At 45.3% G+C, this 20,993-nt stretch overlaps 1 protein-coding gene across 5 annotated transcripts in view; it reads left to right on the top strand.

Moving 5' to 3' along the window:
- Positions 1-20,993, top strand: part of PDE6D (phosphodiesterase 6D) — a 64,295-nt gene that overhangs the window by 15,391 nt on the left and 27,911 nt on the right. Inside the window, exon 1 of one of the 5 annotated variants that reach the window (XM_070070067.1) lies at positions 7,272-7,357. The exons of the other annotated variants lie outside the window; for them this stretch is intronic. Within the exon in view, the coding sequence (XP_069926168.1) occupies positions 7,351-7,357 (7 nt within the window). The 5' untranslated portion in view covers positions 7,272-7,350. Of the gene's footprint in view, positions 1-7,271; positions 7,358-20,993 lie in introns of those variants that run through there. 5 annotated transcript variants of the gene reach the window in all.

Genomic DNA, 20,993 nt, shown 5'->3' on the forward strand with positions numbered 1-20,993 from the left:
ATTAAAGGTAATTTTTAAAAATGCGGATGGGCAGGGGCCAGCACTGTGATGCAGTGGATTAAAACCCCCAGCCTGTGCGCCAGCATCTCATATGGGTGCCAGTTCGAGTCCTGGCTGCTCCATGTCCCGTCCAGCTCCCTGCTAATGCGCCTTTGAAAGCAGCTGTGATGGTCCAAGTCCTTGGGCCCCTGTGCCCATGTGGGAGACCTGGAAGCAGCAGCTCCAGGTTCCTGGCTCCAGCCTGGCTCAGCCTTGTTCTTTATAGCCATTTTGGGAGTGAACTGGCAGTTGGAAGACCTCTCACTCTTGGTTTCTCCCTCACTATAACTCCAGCTTTCAACTTAAACTTTTTTTTTTTTTTTAATACCAGGAGATAACAGAGAAGAAAAGTGACTCTTACAAAATGAGGAAGCGGAGAGTTTCAGGAGTGAGTCTTTTCTTTTCTTTCTTTCTTTTTTTTTTTTTTTTAAGATTTTTTATTTATTTATTTGACAGGTAGAGTTACAGACAGTGAGAGGGAAAGACAGAGAGAAAGGTCTTCCTTCCGTTGGTTCACCCCCCAAATGGCCGCTATGGCCGGAGCTACGCCGATCCAAAGCCAGGAGACAGGTGCCTCTTCCTGGTTTCTCACAAGGGCGCAGGCACCCAAGTACCTGGGCCATCCTCCACTGCCTTCCCAGGCCACAGCAGAGAGCTGGACTGGAAGAGGAGCAACCAGGACTAGAACCCAGGGCCCATATGGGATTCTGGCGCTACAGGTGGAGGATTAGCGAAGCGAGCCATGGCGCCGGCCCCAGGAGTGAGTCTTACTCAAGAATGAGGAAGAGTGAGTCTCAGAAACAAGTCCTGAAAGTGCAGAAAGGTTCGTTCATCCCACAAACATTTGAAAATCAACTGAGAGTCCCCCGATACCTTCCTTCTAGGTCATTGGCAATCTTTTTAAGGATAATAGATACAAGTATTTTAAGAAACTAATTAATTATAATCTGCTAAGATTAGAAAGTAGGTAATAGGAGCATACCTTGTGGCGCAGTGGATTAAACAAAAACCCATGACCCCAACATCCCATATGATGCCAGTTTCAGTGCCAGCTGTTCCACTTCCAATCCAGCTCCCTGCTAATGTGCCTGGGAAAGCAGCAGAAGATGGCCCAAGGACTTAAGTCCCCACAATCCACCTGTGAGATATAGATGGAGTTCCAGGCACCTGAATCCTGGCTTCAGCCTGACACAGTCCTTGGTCCCCTGTACCCATGTGGGAGTCCCGGAAGAAGCTCCAGCCTCCTGGCTTCAGATCTGCCCAGCTCCAGCTGTTGTGGCCAACTGGGGAGTGACAGCATATGGACTACCTCTCTGCCTCTGCCACTCTCTTAACTCTGCCTTTCAAAATAAATAAATAAATCTTTTTTTTTTAAATGGTGTCTTATTTAAAAAATCTTTTTAAAAAATATTTTAAAATTTAAAAATTTTTTTAATTTATTTGAAAGACACAGAGAGAGAGAGATCTTTATCCACTGCTTCATTCCCCAAATGGCTGCAATGACTAGGGCTGGGCTGATCTGAAACCAGGAGCCAGGAGTTTCTTCTGGGTCTCCCATATGATGCAGAGGGCCAAGGAGTTGGGCCATCATCTTCTGCCTTCGTAGGCCATTAGCAGGGAGCTGGATGGGAAGTACAGCAGCCAAGACTTGGACCAGCACCCATATGGGATGCCGTTGTCTCAGGTGGCAGCTTTATCTGCTATGCCACGATGCCGGCCCCAATAAATAAATCTTAAGAAAAAGAAAATGGATGATAGGTGGTGAAATTAAGTCAATGAGTATAGGTTTTTCTTTAAAAAAAAAAAAAAAAAAGAATGGTAACCTAGGAAAGAAGAGATTAGGGAAATAGCTTGAGTGAATACAGAGGTTTTGTTTTGTTTTTTTATTTGACAGGCAGAGTTACACAGTGAGAGAGAGAGAAAGGTCTTCCTTCCCTTGGTTCACCCCCTAAATGGCCGCCACCTTCGGCACACCCCACCGATCTGAAGCCAAGAGCCAGGTGCCTCCCCCTGGTCTCCCATGCGGATGCAGGGGCCAAGGACCTGGGCCATCCTCTACTGCCTTCCTGGGCCACAGCAGAGAGCTGGACTGGAAGAGGAGCAACTGGGACTAGAACCTGGAGCCCATATGGCATGCCGGCCAAGTGAGCCATGGCACCGGCCCCAAGATTTTTTTTTTAATAATGGAAATTACTTATTTAAACCATCCAACTTTGTGCAGGTTGTTTATCTGTAAAACAAGGTTGATGTTCTGTCTGATTTACATAGATGTGCAATTTGTATGAAATATTACATGCCAACTCACTTCAAAAACTATAGCTTTTTCTAATGTATTATGCTTGCTGTTGCATTATTACATTTATTTATCTTTGCTTTGAGGTTCAGGATTGCTTTGTATTTTGCAAATTTGTAGTTTTAATGTTTCAGGATGGCAGAAAAGCCAGTCAGGGCTAGTGCTGTGGCACAGTGGGTTAAACTGCTGCCTGCAGTGCTGCATCCCAAATAGGTGCCAGTTCCAGACCTGGCTGCTCCACTTCCGATCCCGCTCTGCTGATGCAACCGGAAGTGCATAGGAAGATGGCCCAAGTGCTTGGGCCCCTGCCACCCTCATGGGAGCCCTGGATAAAGCTCCTGGCTTTGGCCTGGCCATTGTGGCCATTTAGAGAGTGAACCAGTAGATGGAGGATCTCTCTCTCTTCCCACCTCCCTCTCCCCCTTCTTCTCTCTGTCTGTAACTCCTTGCCTTTCTTTTTTTTTTTTTTTTTTTTTATTTTATTTTTTGACAGGCAGAGTGGACAGTGAGAGAGAGAGAGACAGAGAGAAAGGTCTTCCTTTTGCCGTTGGTTCACCCTCCAATGGCCGCCGCGGCCGGCGCGCTGCGGCCGGCGCACCGCGCTGATCCGATGGCAGGAGCCAGGAGCCAGGTGCTTTTCCTGGTCTCCCATGGGGTGCAGGGCCCAAGCACCTGGGCCATCCTCCACTGCACTCCCTGGCCACAGCAGAGGGCTGGCCTGGAAGAGGGGCAACCGGGACAGAATCCGGCGCCCCGACCGGGACTAGAACCCGGTGTGCCGGCGCCGCTAGGCGGAGGATTAGCCTAGTGAGCCGCGGCGCCGGCCTCCTTGCCTTTCAAATGAAGAAATAAATAAATATTTTTTTAAAAAGTCTTAGTGATTCTTCTTATTGCTGTTCAGATATCTGAAAGCCCTTTTTCACGGTTTTGGAAGTTAACTCTGTGGCTGTGGGAGTGACAGAGGAAGCCCCTAGATGACACTTAGTTTCTGTTTGAAAACCAAAATCAACGTTGGCTTTGCTTTTTTTTTTTTTTTTTTAAGAGTTATAATTTGAAGAAGGTGATTTCCCTCTCAATATTTTTTTAAAACTGAGTGAAATTCAGAAATCTGAATGTAGATTTTGATAGGATTCAAGGCAACACCCCTGTACCTCCAAATGTGAAAGGAAACTGTAGCCCTTTTGGAAACACTGGGGAAAGGGCCTTGTGTTATCTTTTCCATCAGGAGATGCTGGGAAGAAAAAGAATGCAAAGGGAGTCTCTACGAGTCTCTTTGGAGAAGTCTCTTCTAACTTGTTTCTGACCAGTTTCGGGTGTGTAACTGCACATATAAGAATAATGGAGCTGCTAGAAAAAGAAAGGTTTGTTCCATTGTCCGACTTTGTTGAAGAAGACTGTGTGTCGTAAGTGACCTTTTCTCTTTACTAAATGACTTGCCTCCGCCGTTGCCCAGGCCAGTTTGGATTCTGATTGTACACTGTCCAAGCACAGTGACTCCAGGCCAGAGTACTGTTTCACAGGGAGATCACCAGTGATTACAGTTCTTGTATGTCAAGGATACCGAAACCTGCCTGCTCGGGGATCCATTTGTATTTTCTCACCTTGTTCCCAATAAATGGGAAGATCACTGGGAAATGACTATGTTTAAATATCTGTGAGTTAGAATTGGTTCTTTTTTTTTTTTTTTTTTTTGACAGGCAGAGTGGACAGTGAGAGAGAGACAGAGAGAAAGGTCTTCCTTTGCTGTTGGTTCACCCTCCAATGGCTGCCACAGCCGGCACTGCGCTGATCCGAAAGCAGGAGCCAGGTGCTTCTCCTGGTCTCCCATGGGCCAGAATTGGTTCTTAAGAATGTAATAAGGCTGGCGCTGCGGCTCACTAGGCTAATCTTCCGCCTGTGGCACCAGCACACCGGGTTCTAGTCCCGGTCGGGGTGCCGGATTCTGACCCGGTTGCCCCCTTCCTGTCCAGCTCTCTGCTGTGGCCAGGGAGTGCAGTGGAGGATGGCCCAAGTGCTTGGGCCCTGCACCCCATGGGAGACCAGGAGAAGCACCTGGCTCCTGGCTTCGGATCAGCGCGGTGCACTGGCCACAGCACGCCGGCAGCAGCGGCCATTGGGGGGTAAACCAAAGGAAAAGGAAGACCTTTCTCTCTGTCTCTCTCACTGCTCACTCTGCCTGTCAAAAAAAAAATAAAAATAAATAAATGTACTAAAGGACCAGATGCTTTGTATAATTCAACACCAGGGCAGAAAAAGTGTAGCGGAAGGGCTTTTGCAGAAGTATTTAAGAATTAGTGAAGGTGGAAGTAAGAGAAGGAAGTGAGTTCAGAAAGTGAACAAGGAAGAGAGAGTTTGAGAGGGGAGGGGTCATGAAAGCACAGTGTAAAAAGGCAAAAAGAACAAGAAGAAAAAGCCACAACCAAAATCAAGGAAGCAGAGCCAGGAAAGGCATTCCTCTGATGAAAATGTTCAGGATACCACAAAATAGAAACGCCATTGTTTGATGCTAGTCGGAGCAGCTGTTTCTACCCCCAAAGGAATGAGAAGAGAGGTTTTTCTTTATGCCTGTGACCTCGGTATTAAAGCTCTACCTCATATTTTCTGGTCTGCTGGGGTAGACATTAGCATATATCATTATATGCTGAGTCAGTCATTTTGCCTGGAAAATCTACTTACCTTAAAATTACTTAGAGCCTCATACCCATATATAATTTACAAATGCCCTGCAAAGTCAGAGATCTAAACTTAATGCAGAGTGGACTTTTAAATTCTAATATGTTGGTTTTGCCTACAGTTCAGCTGTCTGACTTGGCTGTTTTCCTTGGAGAGGGTGGTGTGTGTGTGTGTGTTTAGCTAATCTCCATCTCTAAGGTGCTCGTTCCAGAGCCTGCTGGATCTTGAATGAGCAGCTGTGCTGGGTTAGCACATGTACACTCTTTAATAAACCTTACTTTCTGGCTGCTCAGACTGAAGGAATTCTGACCAACCATCTGACATGCTCTCTGATGTTCAGTGTTCAGTTTCAATACACACTTGAGTGTCAGTTATGTACAGGGCACTAGGAAGAGAAAAGTAATACTGTATCACTGGACTTTGACCTGCAAACACGTATATACACGGTGCAGATACAGACAAGCGGCCATGGTGGGAGGTGTTGCTGGGACAGACAGAGACAGTTCTCCGTTCTGGAAAACGGAATAGATGGCAGAGACTTTCCCCCTGCTCTAAGCCTTGCTTTGCTATCTTGACTTTCTTGTGCCAAGTTTATAGCAGTTTGGTAATCTAATGGCCTCCTGGTTGCCTGTTGATTTCCTGTTCTTTATCAAACAGTCCTTCCTACTGTCACTACCTCCCTGTCCTACCCTTCTTTCTCATTTTCTTAAACTGTTTGCAACTCATTTCTTAAAAATCAGTACTCGCCAAACCTGGTTATAAATCCTAGGCCTTATATGTTCCTCAGAAAAGTATATCTGAGGATGGAAGGACTTTTTTTTTTTTTTTTAAGATTTATTTGTTCAGGAACCAGCGCTGTGGCACAGCAGGTAAATCTGCAGCCTGCAATGTCGGCATCCCACATGGGTGCCAGTTCAAGTCCCAGCTGCTCCACTTAAAATCCAGCTCCCTGCTAATGTACCTGGGAAAACAACAGAAGATGGCCCAAGTCCTTGGGCCCCTACACATGTGTGGGAGACCCAAATGAAGTTCCTGGCTTCAACTTGGCCCAGCTGTCACCATTGCAGCCATTTTGGGGTTAACCTGTAGATATAAAATATCTCTCTGCTTCTGCCTCTGCCTCTTGGTAACTCTGCCTTTCAAATAAATAAAGAAAAATAAAATGTGCTTGGATTGAAAATTAAATATTTTAGGCCGGCACCGCGGCTCACTAGGCTAATCCTCCGCCTAGCGGCGCCAGCACACCGGGTTCTAGCCCCGGTTGGGGCGCCGGATTCTGTCCCGGTTGCCCCTCTTCCAGGCCAGCTCTCTGCTGTGGCCAGGGAGTGCAGTGGAGGATGACCCAGGTGCTTGGGCCCTGCACTCCATGGGAGACCAGGAGAAGCACCTGGCTCCTGGCTCCTGCCATCGGATCAGTGCGGTGCGCCGGCCGCAGCGCGCCGGCCGCGGCGGCCACTGGAGGGTCAACCAACGGCAAAGGAAGACCTTTCTCTCTGTCTCTCTCTCTCACTGTCCACTCTGCCTTTCAAAAAAAAAATAAAAATAAAAAAAAGAAAATTAAATATTTTAGAAAAATGATTTATTCATATATTTATTTGAAAAACATAACACAGAGGCAGAGACACAGATCTTCCATTCACTAATCTACTCCCCAAGTGTTTTTTAAGATTTATTTTATTTATTTGAGAGGCAGAGTTACAGAGAAAGAGAGGGAGAGACAGATAAAGATCTTCCATCTGCTGGTTCACTCTCCAAATGGCCGCAACAGCTGGAGTTGGGCCAGTCCAAAGCCAGAAGCTTCTGGGTCTCCTGTGTGGGTGGCAGGGGCCCAAGCACTTGGGCCATCTGCTGCTACTTTCCCAAACCATTAGCAGGGAGCTGGATGGGAAGTGGAGCAGCTAGGATTTGAACTGGTGCCCAAATGGAATGCCAGTGCCACAGGAGGAGGCTTAACCTACTATACCACAGTGCTAGCCCCTCCCCAAATGTTTTATTGTGTCAGGGCAAAGCCAGGAGCTGGAAACTCCACCCAGGTCTCACACAGGTGGCCCATATACTTGGGCATCATCCTCTGCCTCCCATGCACATTAGCAGGAAGCTGGATGAGAAGCATGCGGTAGCCAGGACTCAAACCAGGCACTCCAATATGGGATGTGGGTGTCTCAAGTAATGGCTTAACCCACTGCACCAAAAAGAACAGCCTGAGCCCTGACTTTCTTTCTTTCTTTCCTTCTTTGAAGGCAGAGAGAAATCTCCCAACCACGGATTCAGTCCCCAAATGCCCGCAACAACCAAGACTGAGCCAGACCAAAGCCAGGACCTAGAACTCAATCCAGGTTTCCCACATGGATGGTAGGGACCCAGCTATTAGAGCCATTACCTGGTGTCTCCAAGGGTGTGCATTAGGAGGAAGCTGGAATCAGGAAAGAAGCTAGGAATCAGATCAGCACTCTGATATGAGGTGTGGGTGTCTGAGGGACAGCTTAACCCTTGTGCCAAAATACCACCGTGGAAGGACCTTTTCTGGGGACATACAAGGCTAGACAGGCCTTATCAAGAGTAGGAGTCGTGGCCGGCGCCGCGGCTCACTAGGCTAATCCTCCGCCTAGCGGCGCCAGCACACCGGGTTCTAGTCCCGGTCAGGGTGCCGGATTCTTTGCCGGTTGCCCCTCTTCCAGGCCAGCTCTCTGCTGTGGCCAGGGAGTGCAGTGGAGGATGGCCCAAGTGCTTGGGCCCTGCACCCCATGGGAGACCAGGAGAAGCACCTGGCTCCTGCTTTCAGATCAGTGTGGTGTGCCACACTGGAGGGTGAACCAACGGAAAAGGAAGACCTTTCTCTCTGTCTCTCTCTCTCACTTGTCCACTCTGCCTGTCAAAAAAAAAAAAAAAAAAAAGAGTAGAAGTCGTGTCTTATTCTTCCTGTCCCCTAGAGTAGAGCTGGTGAACAGCCAGGTTTTTTCTTCTAATCCTTCACAGACTAATATTTTTGTGAAATACAGTAAAAATAATTATTGGAAAAATGACATAGGAAATAAGTTTTTAAAGTTATTAGGATTGGGGTCAGCACTGTGGCGTAGTGGGTAAGGCCACCACCTGCAGTGCTAGCATCCCGTATGGGCACCGGTTAGGGTCCCAGCCATTCCACTTCCAGTCCAACTCCCTGCTTGAGTACCTGCACTTGCATGGGAGACCCAGCGGAAGCTCCTAGCTCCTGGCTTCAGGTCAGCCCAACCGCAGCTGTTGTGGCCATGTTGGGGGTGAGCCAGCCAATGGAGGACCTCTCTGCCTTTGCCTCTGTAACTTTTCATTTCAAATAGATAAATAAATCTTTTTTTATAAGATTTTATTTATTTATTTGAGAGGTAGAGTTACAGACAGCGAGAGGAAGAAACAGAGAGAAATGTCTTCCATCCGCTTGTTCACTCCTCAAATGTCCGCAACGGCCGGAGCTGTACCGATCCGAAGCCAGGAGCCAGGTGCTTCCTCCCGATCTCCCATATAGGTACAGGGGTCCAAGGACTTGGGCCATCTTCTACTGCTTTCCCAGGCCATAGCAGAGAGTTAGATTGGAAGAGGAGCAGCCGGGACTCAAACTAGAGCCCATATGTGATGCTGGCACCGCAGGCAGAGGATTAACTTCTGAGCCACGGCGCTGGCCCCAGATAAATAAATCTTAAAAAAAAATTTTTTTTATTAGAATCAAGGGGCTGGCATTGTGGCATAGCAGGTTAAGCTGCTGTCTCAGTGCCTGCATGGGTGCCCGTTCAAGTCCCAGCTGCTCCATTTCCGATCCAGCTCCTTGCTAATGCACCTGGGAAAATGCAGAGGAGGATGGCCCAAGTATTTGGGCCTCTGCACCCATGTGGGAGACCTGGAAGAAGTTCTTGCAGCCATTAGGGGAGTGAACCAGCAGATGGAAGACCTCTTTCTTTCTCTCTCAACTCTCGTTCAGATTAGTCACAAAAGGGATTCACAGACCAATACCAGTGTGTGGGTCACATTTGGAGTAGCCCAGCTGTGGAATCCCCATACAACTTGTGCTTGAACGTGATTATAGTAGTAGGCAAAAGAAAAAGGACAGATGCTCTCTTTGGAGACCTTCAGGGAAATGATTGAAAAAGTAAAGTATTATGATAACATTACCCTCTGAATACAACTTTTTCTCATTGCTAACTCCAAACATCTTTCCTCTGACTCTGAGAGGTAGATACATACTAATAAACTCCCTGCATGAATTTCTTAGAAATCAGGTTTTGATCTTGCTGCATATAAAACTTACTGTAAATGACTACAGAAAGCTGTCAGCTGGCTTATCTGAACTTCTTGTCCCAGGCAGATCGAGATTGACTGAGACTGGCTTCAGATCAGTGTGATGTGGACCCTACTGTCACATTCTTTCCCTGCCTGAGATTTTCTTGTTTTCTCTGTGTCTTCTCAGAAGATTAGCTGAGGGGCCAGGATTGTGGCTTAAGGATAAAGCCGCTGCCTGTGTTGCTGTTCTCTTATGGGCGTTGATTCATGCACTGGCTGCTCTACTTCCAATCCAGCTCCTTGTAATGGCCTGGGAAAAACAGTGGAAGATGGCCAAAGTGTTTGAGCCCCTGCTGCCCCTGTGGGAGACCCAGATGAAGCTCTGGCTTCAGTCTGGCCCATTGCTGGCTTTTGTGACTATCTGGGGAGTGAACCAGCAGATAAAAGATCTCTGCCTCTCCCTCTCTGTAACTCTGACTTTCAAATAAAAAAAATCTTTGAAAAAAAACTTAGTTGAATAGGTTAAGAAGTCTTTTTACCAAAACCTTTGTAACAAGTCTTCTATGTCAACTAAGATAATTTCAGATTGTTTTATAATACTTTTTAAATATTAATTTTTTAAGATGTATTTTATTTGAAAGGCAGAATTACACACAGAGAGAGAGAAAGCGAGAGAGAGCACTTCTATTTGCTGGTTCACTCCCCAAATGGCCTCAACAGCCAGAGCTGGATTGATCCAAAGCCAGGAGCCAGGAACTTCTTCCGGGTCTTCCATGTGTGTGCAGGGGCCCAGGCACTTGGGCCATCTTCCACTGCTTTCCTAGGTGCAGTAGCAGACAGCTGCATGGGAAGTGGCACAGCCAGGACTTGAACCGGTGCCTATATGGGATGCCAGCACTGCAGGTGACAACTTTATCTGCTACACCATAGTGCTGGCCCAAAATCTTAAGTTCTTAAAACCAAATTGTAAGTTTTTGAATCTCCTTCAAATAAAATAATTCATGGTGTCATTCAGTGGATAGAAAAAGAATCTATGTTTTAATTGTCAAACATACAGCTATACTCAAAGGAGATCATTATTTTGAATTATTTAAACTCAAGTAATATGGGCCAGCGCTGTGGCGCAGTGGGTTAAAGCCCTGGCCTGAAGTGCCGGCATCCCATATGGGTGCCAGTTCTAGTCCCGGTTGTCGCTTCCAATCCAGCTCTCTGCTATGGCCTGGGAAAGCATTAGAAGATGGCACAGGTCCTTGGGCCCCTGCACCCACATGGGAGTCCCGGAGGAGGCTCCTGGCTCCTGGCTTTGGATCAGCGCGGCTCCAGCCGTTGTGGCCACCTGGGGAGTGAACCATCGGATGGAAGACCTCTCTCTCTCCCTCTCTACCTCTCTGTAGCTCTTTCAAATAAAATAAATCTTAAAAAAAAAAATTCAAAATAGGATTTTGTTATCCACGTGGATAAGCACAGCTTCAGTAACTCAATATATCATCTCATTGTCTACTAAGTATATCACAAGAGAATACTCATAGGAGCCTTCAAAGGACCATTTCCATGGTGTGTTTGGGAGTCCACTAACTGTTCCTCCTCATCCTCTCATCAGCTCCCTCGGCAGTTTCCAGCTCTTTACACACGTCCTTCTAAAAGTTCCCAAGACACTGCAACTGCCTGCAGCACTTCCCAAGGGCATGCCGTGTAGCCAGACCTCTGTGTGAGTGCTAGCTATGTTATTTCCCAGGGAGCACCACTACTTCATTTGGGGATGCGTATGAAATAAGATTGAAAAACAGAAATAAGGAAGCTGTCAACACGGCACTTGGCATATCTAGTGAACACTGGTACTCAAATATTAGCTTTTCTACTCTGTTTCCTCTTTGTTTGAGGTTTACTGGTAAGGCCTACATATAGATAGAAGCCTGAAAAGGCTGGAATTATTGTCCATCTCTCCCTTGACCTTATAACTCTAAATTATTAAGCAAGATTATTAGGAAGCTAACCCTCTGTTGTGCAAAAAAAAAGACGGTCTTCATTGATAATGAAACATAGATTAAGAGTTATTGACCTTTGGCCAGTGTTATGGCATAGCAGATAAAGCTGCTGCCTGCGATGCCAGCATCTCATATGGGCACCAGTTCGAATCCCAGCTACTCAACTTCCAATCCAGCTTCCTGCTAATGGCCTGTGAAAAGCAACAAAAGAGGGCTGAATGCTTGGGCCCCTGCACCCACGTGGGAGACCCAGAAGAAGCTCCTGGCTCCTGGCTTTGGCCATCTGGGAAGTGAAGCAGTGGATGGAAGATCTCTCTCTCTCTGTCTCTGTCTCTGTCTCTATCTCTATCTCTCTATCTCTATCTATCTCCCTCCCCCTCCCCCTCCCTCCTCCCTTCCCTCCCTCCCTCTCGATAACTCTGACTTTCAAATAAATAAGTAAATCTTTATTACCGATGGGATTTCCCTTAACCTTTGGAGGTTTAATGGAAACTTGGAGATGAGAACTTCAGTCCCAGGTTGGTTTCTGTGCTCTCAGTACAGGTGTATTCAAGGATGAGGTTGTCAGGCAGCGCTCTGTCATTTGCATGTGGAAGAGACTAACCCCTCAGCTGCTACTAGCTCTGTTATCTGGACATTCTTATGCTTTATCAATTTTAGATAGTTTGATGTGGTTCAGTAATTTCTGGAAAGGTTGCCCCATCTAGAACATAGTGTCTCTAGACATGGAGCATGTCCTCGTTTTAAATTTGTTTTTTGTCTATCAAGGATAATAGAAAAGATCAAGAATCAGGAACCCTAAAAGTAAATGAGTTCTGACCTGTGGAATACACTAGCAATGTAGTCCGAGCTGTCTTTCCATGGCACCAAAAGACCTCTACAATGTTGTTTGTTTTTGATGATTTTATTTATTTATTTTAGAGGTAGTGTTATAGATAGTGAGAGGGAGAGACAGAGAGAAAGGTCTTCCATCTGCTGGTTCACTCCCCAAATGGCCACAACAGCCAGAGCTGGGCTGATCGAAAGCCAGGAGCCAGGATCTTCTGGGTCTCCCACACAGGTGCAGGGGCCCAAGGACTTGGGCCATCTTCTACTGCTTTCCCAGGCCATAGCAGAGAGCTGGATCAGAAGAGGAGCAGCCGGGACTAGAACCGGCGCCCATATGAGATGCTGGCGCTGCAGGCAGAGGATTAACCTACTTCGCCACAGCGCCAGCCCCTCTGCAGTGTTTAGAAGTGTCTTTCTACCCTCACGTCCTGGAGGGACTGCTTGTTTTGTGTCATAAACTTAGGGATCATGACTTATTTCTCTTGGTCCTGCAGTCTTGAACATTGTCTCTCCCTGGGACAAACTGAGCATGCAGGATGGCTGGTGGTATGTAAATGTAAAAACATAGCCACTGAAATCAGGCAAAAACCAACTTTACCACTTACTTTACCAACTTTACCACTTTGCAGTCTTTGAGCGATGTGCTTACCATCTTCAAACCATGGATTCCTTGTCCATTTAAGGACTTCAGTAATAATGTCCCTTCCATAGAACTGTGAGAACGAATTCAGATTTAGATGTAGAAAAAGCACATGGTGTAGTATCTGCGTGTGAGTACTTGTTAGCCATTGTTACCATACAGTGTGTAAGTGCTGGATGTAGAGGTTGGTGCTTTTCTGCCAAAGATGCCTGCATCCAAGAGATATGTACCATGAATCTTCTGACAAGAGATTTTGTTTGTTTGTTTCTTGGTAGAGTCTTTTTTAGTTTCTTCTGTTCATTTAGTTCCTATTCACGTCGTTAGATATGCCCCATTTGGTAAGGATTGCCTGATAAAGTATACCAGCCAATTTATATAATTGCCTCAGATAATTGTACATGAAAGCTTTCCTATTATATTGTTTATAGAAATTATTTTGGAGGAAAAAAGGTCTTGTGGTGACTTATTAGTATTTCTATATTAAATATTTACTTTGTCATTCTAAACAACGTACTGTAATTTCCAATTTCCATGGAAAAGTCTTTGAGGGAAAAAAAAAAACACCCTCCTGCCCCTGTTTTTTGGTTCTAGCTCTGGTGAAGTCTGGAGTTTAGAAATTCAGACAGGCATTGCCAGGCAGCTGCAGTGGGACCCCATGTTTGAGCTTGACGTTCTTCTGTGCTTGGAGAGCAGCGCTTGGGCAAACAGCTCACTGTTTGTTGTTGGTTCCCAGAGCACTGCCAGGGGAGAATTGTACTCCTGGGCCTCTTCTTTCCCCAGGAGGGAGTTGATGGAAGGTAGTTATTAATCTACACCAGCTTCAGTTTATTAGCTGTACTGCCTCCCAAACATGTTTTTGGCAGAGAAATATATTCTGCAGGTCCCTTTGTAGTGCTTCTGTGTCCCTTTCCAGCTCTGTAGCCACAGGTTTCATTTGTCCACTGTGGTGTTTTTAGACACGATCATTTTCTCTCACTGCCCACCACTCTTCTTCCCCATGCCCGCCTGCCCGTCTTTGTGCACGCAAATTCATAAGCGCAAATAACTTTTTTCCCTACAAAAGTGAGTTGTTGTTTCAAACCTTTCCAGTGCTAGAATGTTATTTCTTAGAAATGCCTGATTTGATTCCCAACCTTGCCTCTTGAATCTGCTATAGACTACACCCACTCTGCCCAGTGATGGAGAGTGTGGGCTTCAGTGGCGATAATTTTTTCTTTCTGTTCTCTAAGAGTTTTCTTTCCCAGAACCCTAAAGCTACTCAGTGCGGTCCCTAGACCAGCAGCACTGAATTGCTTGTGAGCTGCAACGTCAGTATCTCAGGTACCGCAGGTCCTGCCCCCGACCTACCGAGCCAGGATCCCCAGGTGCTTCATAGGAACACGGAAGTTCAAGAATGCACTGCTGTACAGCGTCTTTTGTTCAAGGTCAGGGAAACTGTCAGTGGGTGTTCTCTACCCCTGGCTTCAGTGGAATCACCCAGGGAACTTTGAAAAATATCGGTGCTTGGGATCCATCTCCAGAGACTCTGATTTGATTGGGCTGCAGGGTCAGGTATACATGCAGTGGGAGGGGTTGGTGTTTACGCATTGGTTGTGATGCCACGCGGTGTCAGAGTGCAGGGTTTGAGTCCCAGCTCCACTCCCAATTGCAGACACTTGCAGACATGCATGCTGGGTGGAATTCCGGGCTCCTGGCTTTAGTCTGACCCAGCCCCAGCTGTTGCAGGCATTTGGGGAATGAACCAGCAGATGAAATCTCAGTCTCTTTCCTTTTCAAATAAATAAACATTTATAGAAGAAAGTTCCCTATGAGGTGGCCATTTGGCTAAGCAGTTAATATGCAGTTGGAGTGCTTGCGTTTGATACCCACCTCTGGTTCCTGATTACGGGTTTCTGCTAGTGTGCACCCTAGGAGGCAGCGTTCATGGCTCCAGTAGTCGTGTCTCTGCCACCCAAGTGTGAGGCCAGAATTGAGTTCCTGGCTCCTGACTTCTGCCTGGCCCAGTCCTGGCTTTTGCAGGCATTTTGAAAGTGAACCAGTGGATGGGAGCTCGCGCGCGCGCTCTCTCTCTCTCTCTCTCTCTCTATATATATATATAGTTTCTCTCTTTCTCCCTGTTTACCTCTTTTTTTTTTTTTTTTTTTTTTTTTTTTTGACAGGCAGAGTGGACAGTGAGAGAGAGAGACAGAGAGAAAGGTCTTCGTTTGCCGTTGGTTCACCCTCCAATGGCCGCCGCGGCCGGCGCGCTGCGGCCGGCGCACCGCGCTGATCCGATGGCAGGAGCCAGGAGCCAGGTGCTTTTCCTGGTCTCCCATGGGGTGCAGGGCCCAAGCACCTGGGCCATCCTCCACTGCACTCCCTGGCCACAGCAGAGGGCTGGCCTGGAAGAGGGGCAACCGGGACAGAATCCGGCGCCCCGACCGGGACTAGAACCCGGTGTGCCGGCGCCGCTAGGCGGAGGATTAGCCTAGTGAGCCGCGGCGCCGGCCCTGTTTACCTCTTAAATAAATAAAATTTTTTGAATTTTCTAAGTGATTCTAGCTTGCACACGAGTTAAGAAGCACTGTTGTACATGAATCTCATAATTTGCCTTGGTTTCTTACACTGTCATATAGATTAATTGATACAAAGCTAATGACTTAAAAACATTTTTACAGTTATATCTAGGGGAGGAAGTATATATGCATACAGAATAGAAATATATATCAAAATACTAGATTGTAATCAGTGTTATAGGATTATAGCTATTTTATATATTTTTGCTTCTAATTTCCAAACTTTCTCTAGTAGCTCATGGTATTTGGTAAAGAATTCTTATATGTGTATATTTATTTCTTTTTAAGCCTGTTAGGAATTATAAGAATGAACTTTTTAAATTTTAATTTTATTTGAAATGCACAGTGGCAGGTTCATTGCCCACATACATGCAACAGCCAGGGCTGGGCCAGGCCAAAACCAGGATCCCAGAACTCAATCCAGGTCTCCTTTATGGGTGGCAGGGACCTAACTGCCTAAGCCGTCACCTGCTGCCTCCCAAGACACCGTTAGCAGGAAGCTGCATCTGAAGTGGAGTCAGCACTGCAACCATGTACTCTGATATGGGATGTGGTGTCCCAAGCAGCAGCCTACTTGCTGTGCCAAACAACCGTCCATACATACTTTTTAATAAATGCAATCATGGGGCCAGTGCTGTGGTACAGCGGGTTAAAGTTCCAGCCTGCAGTGCTGGCATCCCGTATATACACTGGTTCATGTCCCAGTTGTTCCACTTCCGATCCAGCTCTCTGCTAATGGCCCGGGAAAGCAGCAAAAGATGGCCCAAGTCCTTGGGCACCTGCACCCATGTGGGAGACTTGGAAGAAGCTCCTGGCTTCTGGCTTCAGATCAGCTCAGCTCTAGCCATTGTAGCCAGCAGATGGAAGACCTCTCTCTCTGTAACTCTGTCTTTCAAATAAATAAAATAAACGCTATCACATTATACATGTTTTATAAACTTTCTTAATTTATAAAAGTTTATCCTGTCATTTCACATATCATTATAAGCATTTTCTCATCCATTAAATATAATTTACATATATATATATGTATGTGTATATACTCTTTATCCAAGATGACTGGATTTTTACCTTAAAAAATACATTTACGTATTGATGTGAGATCTTTAAGAGACCTGCTAACTCTAGGAAGTTAGTGTTTGGAAGCTCTATCCACAGCAGAGGAGATGTTTAACGGGAGGCATTGGGGCCTACCCTGCGGCACTGCAGGCTAAGATACATTCTCCAGATGCACAATGGCTTGCAGGAGAAATGGTTTTCTGTCATAATTTTATCCCTTTTTACCTTTTCTGCATCAGAATCTAGGTATAAAAGGTTCAGAAGTATGTGGTTTTTAGTTTCAGAGGAATAAGGTAGATTTTTTTTTTTCACAGAGTTGAAGTTGCCACAGAGCTTATAAACTTAGCATTTCCTCCAAAGACAAAGATTACAAGATGCTGCCTAAAGATTTCAGGAGCTGTCCCTGTTGAATAAGGTTGTGACAGCGTGTGTGTTTCTTTGAGTAGTGTTTGAGCTTATACCTTAACCTGAGCCTGGAGCCCTATCCATCTTGGCAATCTTGTCTGGGTATGCAAATGAGAAAGAGAGGAGACACCTGAGTATAGCCTAGTGCTGAAAGATGATACAATTTAGTGAGTGGATATTCAATTTCAGAGACATGCTTTAGACACTGATGCTTATCTTATCTCCCAAGACCTTATCACAGGCAAGCTGGAGATGGTACTTCGTACAAACCCTCCATTATAGATAGTCCTTCTCATATTGCATTGTAATTATTTTTTTACTTGGTGATTTTCCCTACCTGGAGGAGAACTCCAAAGACCATGTACAGGGGCCATATTTTTTTAATTCTTGTATATCCTAGCCATGAGCCTAACACTCCTAAGTGTTCAGAAAATGTTGGACATGTGAAATGTCCAGTTTAGTCTTGGGAACCAAAACCCTTTGGTCATATTCAAATCTGGATTAGTTTGTGTTTTTATTATAAGTTGATCATATATAATAAGTTAATATTAGTTAATATATAATAACAACTGTAAAATAGGTAACTGTCATGCATATTCTGGAGGGAAAGGAAAGTAATTGTGAAACTTTAATCTAAAATTATATCAAAATTTGGGGATTAGATTTTTTAAAGATTTATTTATTTATTTGAAAGAGTTACACAGAGAGAGGAGAGGCAGAGAGAGTCTTCCATCCGATGGTTCACTCCCCAATTGGCTGCATCGGCCAGAACTGGGCTGATCTGAAGCCAGGAGCCAGGAACTTCTTCCAGGTCTCCCACATGGGTGCAGGAACCCAAGGACTTGGGCCATCTTGTACTGCTTTCCCAGGCCATAGCAGAGAGCTGGATCAGAAGTGGAGCAGCCGGGTCTTGAATCAGCGCCCAGATGGGATGCCAGCGCTTCAGGCCAGGGCATTAACCCACTGCACCACAGCACCAGCCACAGGATTAGATTTTTAGACCAAATGTATTTATGATCAAAATGGATACTATGCTTTGGGGGTTGTGTATACCCTGTAATTCTGTCATCATAGTGAGTTGAATCTTAAATAAAATATGAAAATACAAATTAAGGAAAGATTTCTCTGACCACTGATAGTAAAATATTAGGTGGATGAGTGAAACACATTTTTGAGTTTTGAATGCCTGGCAAAGTTACTGCCTTAAAACATACTTCTTAGTCATTAGTCAAAAATGCTTTGTGGTTGTGTCAGCTGGGTTTGATATCCAGTACCCAGCTCCTGACTCCAGCTTCCTGCTAATGCAGACCCTGGGAGACAGCAATGACAGCTCAGGTGATTGGGTTCCTGCTACCCACGTGGGAGACCTAGGTTGGGTACCCAGCTTCAGCAACTGGCCCAACCCAGAGCATTGCAGGCATTTAGGGAGTGAACCACAGATGGGAGCTCTGACTGTCTCTTTGCCTCTCAAATTAAAAAAATTTTAAATAAAAAATATATAAAGGCTTTATTGCGATATAATCCATGTTCTATACAGTTCACCCATTTGGAGTATCCAGTTCATTGATTTTTTTCAATATATTCCCAATGTTGTCCAACCATTCACTCAGTTACTTTAGAGCATTTTCATCACCCTGAAGATGTACCCATTAGCAATCAGTTCCCACCTTCCCTATGTTCCCATATCTGTCCAAAGAAATCATTTGTCTGTCTTCTATCTGTAGATTTACCTGGTGTGGACATTATATATAAATGGAATCATAGAATCACTTGGCATGTTTTCAAGGTTTATCTTTGTTGTAGCATGTATCAGTGCTTAATTCCTTTCTATGATTGAAAAGCCCGTTTTGTAGATATACCTCATTTTACCCTCTTATAAGCTGATGAATATTTGAGTTGTTTGCACTTTTTGGCTATTATGAATAAGGCTGCTATGTATGTACACCCATGGGCACATTTTTACGTGGACATGTTTTTATTTCTCATGGATATATAAATACCTAAGAGTGGGATTGCTAGGCCAAATGGTAAGTTTATGTTTAACCGCTTGAGGAACTGACGCATTGTCTTTCAAAGTGGTGTATTACTTTACATTGCCACCAGCAATTTTGAAAGTTCCAATATCCCTACATCCTTATCAACACTTGTTATTATTTCTTTTTGATAATAGCCATCCTAGTAGATATAAAGGGATATCTCATTGTGTTTTTTTTTAAAGATTTATTTATTATTTATTTGCAAGGCAGAATAACAGAGAGATAGAGAGATCTTCCATCCACTGGTTCACTCCCCAAATGGCCACAATGTCCAGGACTGGGCCAGGCTGAAGCCAGGAGCCTGGAGCTTCCTTTGGGTCTCCCTTGTGGGTTCAGGGGTCCAAGCACTTGGGCCATCCTCCACTGCTCTTCCAGGCACATTAGCAGGGAGCTAGCTCGGAAGTGGAGCAGCCAGGTCTTGAACCAGTGCCCGTAAGGGATGCTGGCATTGTTACATAGCTGGTAAAGCCACCACCTGCATTGCCAGCCCCTCTCATTATGGTCTTGATTTGTGTTTCCCTGTTGGTTAGTGATGTTGAGCATGTGTCCATGTGTTTATCAGATTTTGTGTGCATTTATATGTGTGTGTGTGTGTGTAATGTTCATTCAGATCCTTGGCTTATTTTTTTTTAAGATTTATTTTTTATCTATTTGAAAGAGTTACAGAGAGAGGTAGAGAGAGAGAGAGTTCTTCCATCCGCTGGTTCAGCCCCCGCAAGATGGCCGCAACGGCCGGAGCTGCACCAATCGAAAGCCAGGAGCCTCCTTCAGGTCTCCCACGTGGGTGCGGGGCCCAAGAACCTGGGCCATCCTCCACTGCTATCCCAGGCCACAGCAGAGAGCTGGACTGGAAGAGGAGCAGCTAGGACCAGAAGCAGCGCCCACATGGGATGCTAGCACCTCAGGCCAGGGCTTTAATCCACTGCGCCACAGTGCTGGCCCTAATCTTGGCTTATTTTTAATTATTTACCTTTTTATTATTGAGTTCTAAGAACTCTTTGTATAATTTGGATAGATCCTTGTATCAGATACATGATTTGCAAATATTTTCTCCCATTTTCTGTCTTGTCTTTTCACTTTCTTGATAGTATCCTTTGAAGCATAAGAATTTTAATTTTGATGAAGTCCAACTTTATTTTTTCAAGATTTATTTATTTATTTGAAAGTTAGAGTTGCAGAGGCAGAGGCAGAGAAAGACAGATCTTCCATCCACTGGTTTATTCCCCAAATGGCTGGCACGGCTGGAGCTGCGCTGATCCAAAGCCAGGAGCTAGGAGCCTGCTCCGGGTCTCCCATGCGGGTGCAGGGGCCCAAGGAGTTGAGCCATCTTCTGCTTCCCCAGGGCATAGCAGAGAGCTGGATTGGAAGTGGAGCAGCCCAGTCTCGAACTGACACCCATATGGGATGCCAGCACTACAGGTAGTGGCTTTACCCACTACGCCACCATGCCTGCCCCCAACTTTTTCTCTTTTGTGGCCTGTGTTTGTTTTCCTATCTAAGACAATTTTACCTAGTTCAGGGTCACAAAAACTTACTCCTTTAGCTTCAGCTAAGAGTTTTATAACTGTAGTTCTTACATTGAAGTCTATGAGCCATTTTAAGTTAATCTTTATATAGGATGTGAGAGTAGGGGCCCAACTTTATTATTTCATGTAACAGTCCCATTGACCCAGCATCATTTGTTGAAAAGACTATCCTTTCTCAGATTGAATTGTCTTGGCTGTCACTTTTGTCAAAAATCAATAGAGTGGAAGTGTGAGATTGATTTATGGACTCTCAATTCTATTCCATTGATCTGCATGTATACGCCCATTTACCTCTACCACCCTATCTTGATTACTGTAGCTTTGTAATAAGTTTTGAAATCCAGAAGAGTGAATCATTCAACTTTGTTCTCCTTTTCAAGATTGTTTAGCATCTGTGAGTCCCTTGATTTTCATGTAAATTTTAGGATCTGTTTGTCAATTTCTGCAAAGAAATCAGGTAGGATTTTAAGATTTATTTATGTGAAAGGCAGAGGGAGAGACACAGAGAGATCGTCCATCTGCTGGTTCACTCTCCAAATGGCCGCAACAACCAGAGTTAGGCCAGAATGAAGCCAGGAGCCAAAAACTCCACCCAGGTCTCCCATGTGAATGGCAAGGGCCCAAGTACTTGGCCCATCTTCTGCTGCCTTCCCAGGCACATTAACAGGAAGCTGGATTGCAAGCAAAGCAACCAAGACTCAAA

This window comes from Oryctolagus cuniculus, chromosome 3 (assembly GCF_964237555.1).
Source record: "Oryctolagus cuniculus chromosome 3, mOryCun1.1, whole genome shotgun sequence".
NCBI lineage: Eukaryota > Metazoa > Chordata > Mammalia > Lagomorpha > Leporidae > Oryctolagus > Oryctolagus cuniculus.